We start from the raw sequence: 11311 nt of genomic DNA, 5'->3' as shown, positions 1-11311 counted from the left end.
CAGCCAGTGAAAAACAACTAGTCCCTGAAGCTGCTGTACACCCAGTATCCACCCACTGCCTGGATTTCTTGCTCTGGATCATAAGGCCCTTGGAGGCCAGCATGAGGCCAGGTATTACCTCTTCTTCTCTAGGCACACCTGGAGATCAATGGAACAGCCCTGGGGAGGGAAGATGGTGGAAAGCTCAAAGGCCCACACAAGGGTCCTTCTCAGGAAGATTCCAAGTATCCAGTGGCTTGTAGGGTAACAGAACCAGAAACTGTTACAGGTGCTCCAGAAAGAATTCGTGGCATGGAGGGCCTTAAGGGCAATGAGTCTCCCTTTTACCTAAAGATTCCAGGTACATGATTAGGAGGAAAAGACCTGAGTGAGTCAGTTGCTCCTTAATAACAATAGCTCACACCTATTGTGTGCCAGACACTGTTCTAAGGTCTTTACACATATTAATTACATTCTGATAACAGTCTTCTGTGATAGCTATTATTATTATCCCTATGTTAGAGGTGAGGAAACTAAGGTACAAAGAGATTAAGTAGCTTACCCATCAGTCAACTGGTAGTTGGTGGAGCTGAAACTTTTATCCAGTGGTCTGGCATCTGGGTCCATGCTTTTCAGCACCATACATTTCTGCCTCCTCTTGAAGGATAATGCTACTTTATCTCACAAGTGCTGATCCTGAGAGATACTCTCTGTGGCACAAAGGATGCTTGGACTAACTAGAAAACTGGAGCTCTAGCCCTGGCTCAATCACCCCATTTGTGCAGTTCTCTGAGCTGTAAAACAAAGAGAGCTGGGTCAGGTTCTTTCCAACTCTGCACGACCTGTTGGCAGAGAAGGGATTTGATATGTCACCTTCTACCTTGAAGTGACCTTTTCTTCCCTTTCCTTTCCTCTTTAAAGAGCACTCCATTCTAAAGCCCCCTCCCCTTTTTTCAAGTTTATTTATTCTGAGAGAAAGAGAGAGCAAGCAGGGGAGGGGCAGAGAGAAGGAGAGAACCCCAAGCAGGCTCCACGCCAAACTTGCAGAGCCAAACAAGGGGCTCCATCTCACAAACTGTGAGATCATGACCTGAGTGGAAGTCAAGAGTCAGATGCTTAACCGACTGAGCCATCCAGGTGCTGGGAGCACTGCATTCTAGACACAAGAGTTTGAGACTAGGAAGCAGGATTCTTTTAATCCATCCTGCCTTCAGTTCTATCATCTGAGAGGAGGGGTGCTCTCCAGGTACAGGAGCAGGGAGTTGCAATAATTACCTGGACCAGGCATGTGTCAGCCCTGCCCTCTGGCTTTCTTCAGAGTGCCAAAGACTGACAGAGAGCTGGGTGGGTGGAGCCAAGGCATAAAGAACTAATTAGCAGGAGAAGCCACTGGGTTTGGTGCTTTCCTGTGTGGTTAACCATTTGAACTATTAGCTGAGCTCTGAACTACAATCTGTAGAAGACAAGCATGGATTCCATTTTTCATAAAGCCATTTTCTGGGAGAGGTGGCCTGGGAACTTAGACATGATTTGGTTCGTTTGCTTTGGCCAGAAAGACTGAGCTTATCTAGACAGGTTGGTGACTCTGGGAACCCCTAGAAAATCTGTGAAATGACCTTGCCTCCATTATCATGCATTCTGGCACTCCAGCCAGAGCCCAGTGATGTGCCCTTTCTACTTGATTTGGATAATTCAGAAAGCAGCAGGCAGACTTCATCTTAGTTCAAGGCAGTGTTTCCTCTGGAAACTTCAGTACATTGTTAGCAATTTGGAAACTGAGCTTTCCCTAGACAGTAGTGCTTCCTTGTATATGATGACTGGCACCACTAAATAGCTCCTGAAGGGTCTATGGAGGAGTGGGATTAGTGGAGAATCTCTCCTCCCACACCCTGCCTGTTTTAGAGAACTGCCAGTTAACCTCATCTCCCTTCCTCCACTATTGACATTCAATGCTTCTAATTGCAGGAGGGGGTTAAGAGCTTGTACTTCGTTAGAAAGTCATACCTCATTTCTGGAAACCACTCAGTGAGCTGAGGTGGCTTGTGCTCAAAGTCTGTGAGCTCTATCTCACTAATGTCCAGCGGTCAGCCACCCAGAAAATCTAGTCCCTGATGGGGCAGGTCACAGCAGCTGTCCCAGAGCAGTCGCTCTGTACCACACATGGCAGAGGAATTTTTGGTTCCTTTGCTTATTCATTCTCCTAACATTCAGGTGACCAGGCCAAGTTCCCGCTTGGTCACTTGATTGGAGGCACAATGTCTGAAATAATCTTTAGTGATTCTATTGCCCATCCAGTCTTTACTTTGTGGGAGGTAGAAAGTTAAGATCCATACCCTCCCCCCCCCCCACCACTGAGTTCAGCTGTTAAGGATGTGCATGATGGAGATCAGTGAGAATCGTTCCATGTTTATCATCAGTGTTCTCTTCCAATCCCTTCACCTGCTCCAGCACCACCCCACTTTTGTTGATCAAGTACACATTTCATCTTCAAAATAAAAATTTATTTAATCTGTAACAAGAACATTGAATCTGCACATTTGCGCACAAGTTCACATTTAAAAACAGCAGAGCACATCAGTAATAAAAAAAATCTATAATACAAGTGGAACATCCCAACCACCAGGAAGATTAAGGAAGGAGATGAGACCACTCTATATTCTGCTTCAAATGCCTCAGAAAGGTCCCAGAGATTCCAGGGAGCACCTGCTTTATTTAATAAAATGTGAGCATAAAAGTTTGGACTGGCCTGGGGCAAAGGTAACAGTCAGTGGGAGAGTCTTTTGGACTTATTTCCTACATTTAAAACAAGTCCTACCAAATAAAGTACAAAGAAAGAAAAAAAAGGCACCTCAAGCTATGCCAGGCAAACCAAAATCCAATAAAACATAAAAACCAAACAATTCCCTGTGGGCCTGTTGATTGAGAATCATTTCAGGGCCAGTTACCCAGTTTCCAGATTGGGTCATCAGCTTGAAGTAAGCCCTGGGTATTAGCTCTGCATGTGTAGAGGACACTGCCACCAGTGTCGCTGTGAGGACACAGATGGCAGCACTAGTCATATACCCTCTGAGGCATCTTGAAGCCAATGAGGGATGATTCCAGTTTAGAAATCCTGTCCTAGATCTCTGGGGCACTGAGAAAGTGAGGCTGGTTTTCTTTTCATAGCAGGAGCCAGGCCCGGTCACCCTCCACTTCCAGGCTGGAAAAGTACAGAAGCACCTTGCAATAGCTCTCCATGGCATCAAGGAACCCCAAAGCCCTGGGACAGGGTTAGGAGTGTGCAGCTTCCTGCTCTGGTGGCAGGCTTTTCCTAATGTGGGTGTTAGAGGAGTTGAGGCAGCAAATACATTTATGCCTAATACATGCCTTGACCTTTTAGTCTGGAAGGGAAAACAAGGTCCAAGATACTTTCAAGTTGGACTGGTGCTGAAAGAGCTACAATTTCACCTACCATCAAAAAAAAAAAAAAAAAAAGGCAAAACAAAACTGGACAAAAATGACACTAGCCATTCACTGTTATAACCATCACTGTAAGACACACCATCACTGACTGAGGAAATGACGATTTCCATACAGAGTGTTAAACAGGAGTGTGGGACACAGATGGAAAAATTAGCTCCAGGTCCTCCCCATGTACCAACCAGTGGGCTGACCACTCTGGCCTTGCTTTGTGTGAGGACTCACAGGACAGCCAGGGCTGGGTGCCTGGAGGAGGATACTGAGTGGCTATCAAGCTGATGCATGTTTTAATTATCGCAATGTAAACAAAGTATCCACAAATAGTTGTCAAAAAGAGCCAAAGAATGGCTTTATTTAAAAAATTTTTCAATGCCCTTAAAAGTGACCCTCTTTGCATAATGCTTTCTTAAAAGAAAACAACTCCCACAAAAACATCTTTACCAAACATGCTTAGATCACTTTAAACTGAAATCCTCAGATGGAACGGGTGAAGATTTCTGTGAGCTGCTGTCTCAGAAACTTCAGGTCTATCCAAAAGTAACTGTCTGGGGTCTTTCAGCAGGAGTGGACCTCAGAGCCTGGGCTGTCTTCCTCAGGCTGTCCTTGGAGTGCTTGGTAGTTCCCCAAATGAGAAAGAATTGGGATAAAGGTATAGAATCAGGAAAATGATAAAGAGCCTGAAGAGCCCGGGATGCTAAGAATGATCCCGAACATTAAGAATCTGAAAGGCAACCAAAATGAGATGATGATTACTCCACTACAGTACTATAGTTCTACTATAGTATATACCACTCCTAAGTGTTTCTAAAATCCAGAACGGGTTGGGGTTTCTCTCCTTCCTACTGACCAGGTAACCCTCCAGATTACAGCTCTAAAGTGTGCTCCTGGGGCTTTTGCCCCCTGCACCAAAATGTTATTTTATATTTGCACGTGTGCACGCACATACACACTTACTCTCTCCTCCAGAGTAACTTGAGAGCCAGACTATGGTGGCTTTCAAAATAAAGAGAGCAAGAGGTCAAGACTTTTCCTACTCCTGTCCATCTACCAGACCTGCTGTTCCAGGTCTGAGTTTTCCATGAACGGAAAAGAGAAATAGGCCACCCAAGACTATCAGAAAGTTTGAAGACAAGAAAGTCCGAGAAGTCCTTGAGAGCGCTCATCATGTACTTCCCCTGGACCTCGCTCAGCTATGCAAATAACACAAGAACACTCAGTTGTGGGAGTTTTGAGAGGGCTGGCAAAACCCCATGGCAAGGTTGAATTACAGGCCCTGTGTAGAAGATGTTTATTTAAGCAGGTAAATTAAATGATTAAAAAAAAAAAAAAAAAGGAAGGCAGAGCAAGACTATTTCCTTTTCCTTTTCTAAAAAGACATCTTCACAGCATTAGAGGATCTCTTCCCCATCTTTGTTCTTACTTAATGCAGGGATAGTGATCGTTCAACACGACTGCAGGGGAGTAGAGAGAACAGTGCAATACTGTTGATCCTGCTTGTACTTAATGTGAGGGATGTCACCATTTCAAAGGGTTAATGAGCGGGCGCCACTCTCTTCACCTCTCACCCCACCACAATTTTCTGTCTTTTCTCCATCAATAATGGCGGTGGTGGAAGTGCCTCAACAAGACAGGGCCGTTTAGATGGATGAGCCCTGGAAATTCATAACCCTGTCTTGCAAGCCTCCTCACACTGGTACATACCACCTAAAAAAACGCTTCATAACATATTAAATATCCAGGAACCACAAAGCCATGTGGATGATACATGTGAACATGTAAGGAAACTATTTAGGGACAGCACAGGTACACAAAATTACTACATCATAAAGACACTAGAGCGGGAGGCTTCTGTCCAATCCACCTCCTGGCAGCGATGTCAGACCCAACCATGGCTTCCACACAGCGACTGGATTCACAGCTCACCTGGAGCATCTGTGAATGGCCTCAGTCCACCTCTCTGTAGCAGGTCACCCTGCTACCTGCCCCCACCAAACTCCAGCCTCTGACATTCCCTTGACAGTCTAGGTATCCACCTTTTCCTCTCAGTGCTGTGATGAACCAAAAAACCAAAACTCAACTCTGTACTTGGTCAATCTCTCAGCAAGGTGGACATCAACCAGAGCCAACAGAAGCAAATGTGCAAACCTCTTCAGTTCTGATGAGCTGCAGAGGGTGTTTCATTCCAGGCTAAATGCTTCTTGCAAGCAGCTGAAATAAGCTTGTTTATGGCAAGTGCTCCTGTGTTAAGGATCTCCACAATAGCAGCAAAGCAACGGCATCCTAAATGGAGTCATAATGGGTGCCTGCCCTTGACAGGGGGTGGGGGGGCCTCCCCACAACCTTTCAGCCCAATCCACATGAGAAGCTTCCACCCTGGGCCAGCAGTAACACTCATAGACTCCTTGGCTGTGGTTCAGCTACTAGCAAACAACCTACCCTGGGATTTCAGTCTCAAAGAGAAATCAGACTTCAGTCAAACTGTGATCTAATGGGAGCCTTTAGGGGTTTCTCTGAGGAGGAAGTTACTAACACATAATTTGGCAGGAGCTGGCGATTAGAAGTCTCCATTTAAACAATTAAAACCACCATCAACATATTCTGCAGATTCCTACCAACACCCATCAGTTTTATTTCTGTGCTGTGTGTTTTCTCCAGTTGCAGCTTTACTTCTTCTTAAAAAGAATAAATCAAAAAGATCCTATGACATCAACAACAAAACACTGTAAGAAAGTGACAACATTATGTACATAAATACTGTGTATAAGCTAGAGAAATGACAAATCTTTCAGGAAAATAAAAAAAACAACAACCCATGTCAAGTGTTAACAGTGATAACATTGGTAAGAAAACTTTGCATTCAATGGAGGTTATACATAGGTAATGTAACAATTCAAATATCATCTATGAAAAAAAAAAGGCAGCATTGAAGAAACAGCATGAAGGAGGAAAGTAAACTGGAAAAAAATATGGCCATTAAACTCAGAAGGCCCACAGAATTATTCAAGTAATGGAAGTGTTAAAACCCTATGTAATGTATTCATTTTACAAGAACACACTGACTTCCAATTGCTGTTTTTCAAACCTGTCCCTATTACGTTTTGGTTGAAAGGATCTTGCATTTCCTGGCAGGGAGGGCCAGGATGACCACCTAGGTGGAGCCCACTGATCCAGCCTCTCCAGACTGCGCCTCCTCCTTCTCGTATGCGTTCCTCTACACAGGACCCCTCGGGTTTCATTTGGGGTTCACTTTGAATTTAAAAATTATGTGTTTGGGGGGAAAAACCCTATTTGCTTGCTAAGTTTACAAAGCCAGCCACTATTGTGCCTTTCTGTGATGATATACTCTGGAATACCAGAAGAAGTGGATTCTGGAAGACCCCTTCGAAAGCACAGCGGAATTTGCCAACTTGGGGAATTCCTGGTGGGCGGGGGCCCAAGGCTCAGAGACTTGTGGCTGCCCTTCGGCCCAATCTCAGGCTTTGGGTCTGAAGACCAAACCATCATCACACAGGCCCAGGGGAAGAGGAGCATTTCCAATTCCCAGCTTCCTCCCCACCCTCCCCATCTGCTTCCTTCTGCAAGCAAGCAAGCAAGCAAGCAAGCAAGCAAGCAAGCAAGCAAGCAAGCAAGAGTGCTTTTTCTCAGAGGGCAAAAATGAGGAGCCGATGGGAGCTGATTGAAAAACAGCAATTTGCCTTTGATAAAGGTGCTCTTTGAAAATGAGTATTTTTTGAGGTTTGATTTTTCGAAAAATAAAAAAATGATAAAATGGTCTTGCTGTCCAAATCAATCTCTCACGCACACATACACAGAGAAAAAAACCCTAACCCTGCATGCGCCAGGAACAGTAAAATGACCAAAATATTATAAAATTAACCAATAAAGTGCATGTTCTTTACATATTACACCTGCCCCTTTTACAAACATTTCTTTTAGAAAGTCACATGTGTAGGCTCAGAATCACATGGTATTATAGAAGGGGTTGGTTGTCCGTTTTTTATCATTTGCTTTTTTCAGTCTCCTAAGGGGGTGAGTTCTGCCGTGCTGCTGACGGGGCGCCACAGCCAGCTCGGGAGCCGGGCCTGCACGCTGAAGTCCCTGGGGTTGTAGCAAAGGAAGGCCTCCTTCAGAACTAGTCAATTTGGGTTCTGCCCTGGGGAGCAAACACTGCTGACCGTAACCAAATTCTTTGGCATACTGTACGATAGGCTTCTCCACTGGCTTGCTCTGAGCGATACACTCTGTTGTTTTGAGTTGCTCTATAGAATACTTGGTGGGCTCTAGGTTCTGGGGGGCATCTGGGTTTTCTGAGGACTCCTGGGCCTCCATGGCATGCATGCCTGAGTCTGTTCTGATGAAGGGCTGAAGCAGTTTGAGATGAGAGGGCTCAGAGGAGACAGGCTCTCTATCTGATAAACAGTCTTTACAGAGGTCCAAGTAACCTAACTTGGCAAGGGAAGCTGAATGCCGCATTTGGGCTGTTTTGGTGAGTCCTGCCTGGCAGATCGCTCGGGACTCGATGTCTTTAGTACGCTCTTTCACCACACTGAGGCTATGGCTGACACTCTTCATACTGTCACTACTAGAGCTATGTGGGGGTTGACAGGCTGCAGGTAATGGGTCCAGTTTTTCTTGTAACTCCCCAATATTATCACCAAGTTTGCTTAGGTCTTCACTCCTTAACAGAGAGCCCTCATACGGCACTTCACTGCCACTGGAGAGTGCACCATCCAGACCTTCTTCCCAGCCGCCCAGCTCCAAAGAGGGCTCGTTGTCTGTGGTGCTGCTTTGCTCTGTGAAGCCTTCCAGGTGAACTACGGTCCGGGAATGTGCGTAATCCAAGTTGGCAGATGGTACATGGGTTGTGTGACTGACAAAAGGTGTTCCTGTCTCCAGTGCCACTGACAGGCTGTTGTCCCAGTCTTCAGGGCTGCTCAGGGTAGAGGTCAGGTTGGTGGGACTGTCGTGCTCAGGAGAGGAAGAATGAGGCAGAGGTAGCAGTGTGGGGTGTAGAGCAGGCTGGTCGGGGCCCAGAGTCCTGTTCAGATTTTCATCCAGTGTACAGAGGACGGTGATGGAATTCTCCCTTTTCACGCTCCTCAGTCCTTGCTCCCCACTCTTTTCGCTGGTGGCTCTTTCACCCCCTTGCTCAGTGTGACTGGGTGACATAATGATTTCGATCTTCTTGGGAAGGGAAAGAGGGACCGACTGTGTCTCAGATCCCTGGCATGAAACCACAGTCCTCGGATCCTTCAGGACTCCTTCCAGCTTTGTTCTAATATCTGACCCTGGGTACTCTTGAAACTCCAGCGGCTCAGGTGCTGGAACAATGGCATTTTGCTCGGAATGGGGCAGCAGGCCAGCCTCAGACCCACTGCATTTCCCTTTGCCCTTGTTAATCTCTGGTTCCTTGGGGACAAAAGAATGTTCTAGGGTAGCTTCATCACTCTTCCCTTTTGGTGCTAGGTCTGCCACAGAAGACTCATTCTTGGAATTCTTGCGGATGGACAATGAGGTACCACCAGGGGCAGCACCATGGTGCTCTTGCTCCTGTCGCAAGCGTTCTTCAAACTCCAAGGTGGCTCGCCTCACAGACCCAGGGAACCACTTGGCACCCGGGTGCATCCCTGGGCCCCAGAGTTCTTGTTCCTCCTCAGCTGGTTCTTCTTCTTCCAACTCTGTGGTGAATGAGTGTGTAGTCAGGCAGCCTTCTAGGTCCCACTTCCCTGAGTCTTTGGCTAGTTCAGGCTGGGCTGTGTAGGAACCTTCATTCTGCTCCAGATTTCCAGGTTTGTTCTCCAGGGCCTGGGCCCTCTCCAGGGGCAGCTCATGGATGGTGTGCTTCTTTGGTGTATGGCATGGGTTGGATAGGATGTCTCCTTTCAGCTGAATCTGTCCAACTCCTTGACTGATGGATTCGATCTCAGTGACGATTTCTTTGACTGAAATTGCATTTTCTGAGTGAGATTGCATGAAGATATCTGGGCTGACCAGCTCTGAGATTGCCTAGGGAGAAACAGTGAGATGGTTATGGCAAAGTGCAGTCTAATTAAAAATGCCAGATGTTGTGCTTATTAATCTTCTAATCCAGGAGAACCTTCTGGCTATGAGGACACAAATCACAGAGTGCCTGGGACTGTCCTCTGGCCATCTGTTTTGTCATACAAGAAAAAAACAGACTCATTAAAGGCAGAGATACAAAATTAGTTACAGGTTGAATCACTGCCTACTAAACTTTTGTTCTGTTTACTCAGACAGAATTCTGACCCAATATCTTGTTCCAAAAATGAACAGCAGATAGCCTTGGAGGTTCCTATAATCCTTACTTTCCTAAGATTATTAGCGTTCAGGATTTAGGCCATATTGGGGTAGATGAGATTTTTCTTTTCTGGCCTAGCAACTTCCAGTTGGTTCTTTTTTTTTTTTTTTTTAATGTTTATTTATTTATTTAGAGAGAGAGAGAGAGAGAGCGCGCGAGCTAGCGAGTGCGGGGGAGGGCAGAGAGGAAGACACAGAATCTGAAGCAGGCTCCAGGCTCTGAGTTGTCAGCACAGAGCCCAACACGGGGCTTGAACTCATGCACCATGAGATCATGACCTAAGCCGAAGTCAGAAACTTAACCGACTGACCCACCCAGGCGCCCCTCAACTTCCACTTTGATTCTAACCTTATTTAAGAAAAGGAGTTCCATTCAAGGGCTCAGTGGCCACCTTCAACATGCCCAGTGATAGGGCGAGATGGATGAGGTTATCATCTAATGCCTGATTTGGAGACTCACTGCTCCCTTCTCTCCTCTGTCTTGCCAGCTTTCCTCCTGATCCTCCCGCTGCACCTCCTGGCAGTAGCATTCCAGCACACGAGGGCAGTCTGCACCTGATCACACAATTTCCAAGTTTGACATGGCTCCTTCTGGGAAAGGTTTACTTGGCTTATGCAGCCATATGCCTGAGCAACTTAGAAACTGTGACTCTCTGACATTTTACTGTTCTACCAGTTACAATTCCTAGATGGATTTAGAACAAGGCAAAAGAAAACTGGCCAATTCAAAATCAAGTCCTATGGGGGGGGGGGGGAAGATAAGGATTTCAAAATCTGGAAATGGCCATTGGACATCTCTTAAAGTGGCATCATGATAGCCATCAATCTGCTTTGTTAACATTTTTATAAGTCTTCAACATATAATATTTCCATAGGAATTGTTTTGGTCTTTCTCCTTCAAGAGAAAGTCAGAACTAGTACAAACTAACAAGGTCAGTTATGCCTTTGGGAGAAATCTCCTGGGACATTAGGCAGAGGTAAACTAGCCAAGACTGGGAGAGAAGCCACAGTGAGCCCAGTGTGTGCATGGGCTGTGGAGAGTGCTCATATGACTAGGGACTCTGCAGAAAAGCTATTTCTGTCAGAGCTGCTACACCCACTGGTCCAAAGGAGAGCTCAAGCATTCTGATTTTCCAGTAGAGAGAAGACAGCAGCAGAGGCAATGAATGTCCTGGGATAGCTGAGATAGAGAAAAGATAAGTAATGGACAAGGTGGTAAATATAAGTAGATAGATATCAGGAGATATCAAAATGTAGTCACTCCCACTGAAACCATTAAGTGAAATTTGGCAGGTGAGAGTAAATCTGTCATCATTTACTTCCCAACTACTGTATTATATTGATCTAAGATACCATTATTGTTTTTAAGATGCATCCCAATTTCAGAAGTGTCAAAATGAGAATAAGTGTGAGTCTTAGCATTGATGATACACAGTAATTCTTTCCCTGGGCTCCTAAGAGTTCATATGCTACAGAGAAGAATCCAGGGATTCTGTCTGCTCTCAATCATTTCCTCAAACCATCCCCCAAGTCTTGGATACTACAGGGTCTGAGA

The 11311-nt window shown here is 45.6% G+C and overlaps 1 protein-coding gene across 5 annotated transcripts in view; it reads right to left on the bottom strand.

Moving 5' to 3' along the window:
• Nucleotides 1-2458: 2458 nt before the first annotated feature.
• Nucleotides 2459-11311, bottom strand: part of SSH2 (slingshot protein phosphatase 2) — a 246595-nt gene continuing 237742 nt past the window's right edge. For all 5 annotated transcript variants that reach the window (XM_030295813.1, XM_032591088.1, XM_032591087.1 and 2 more), the window contains one exon: nt 2459-9444. In XM_030295813.1, the coding sequence (XP_030151673.1) occupies nt 7399-9444 (2046 nt within the window). In that variant the 3' untranslated portion in view covers nt 2459-7398. The remainder of the gene's footprint in view (nt 9445-11311) is intronic.

Source organism: Lynx canadensis, chromosome E1, assembly GCF_007474595.2.
Source record: "Lynx canadensis isolate LIC74 chromosome E1, mLynCan4.pri.v2, whole genome shotgun sequence".
NCBI lineage: Eukaryota > Metazoa > Chordata > Mammalia > Carnivora > Felidae > Lynx > Lynx canadensis.
The sequence above is the reverse complement of the archived record's forward strand: the minus strand, read 5'-3'. Positions and strand labels throughout refer to the sequence as shown.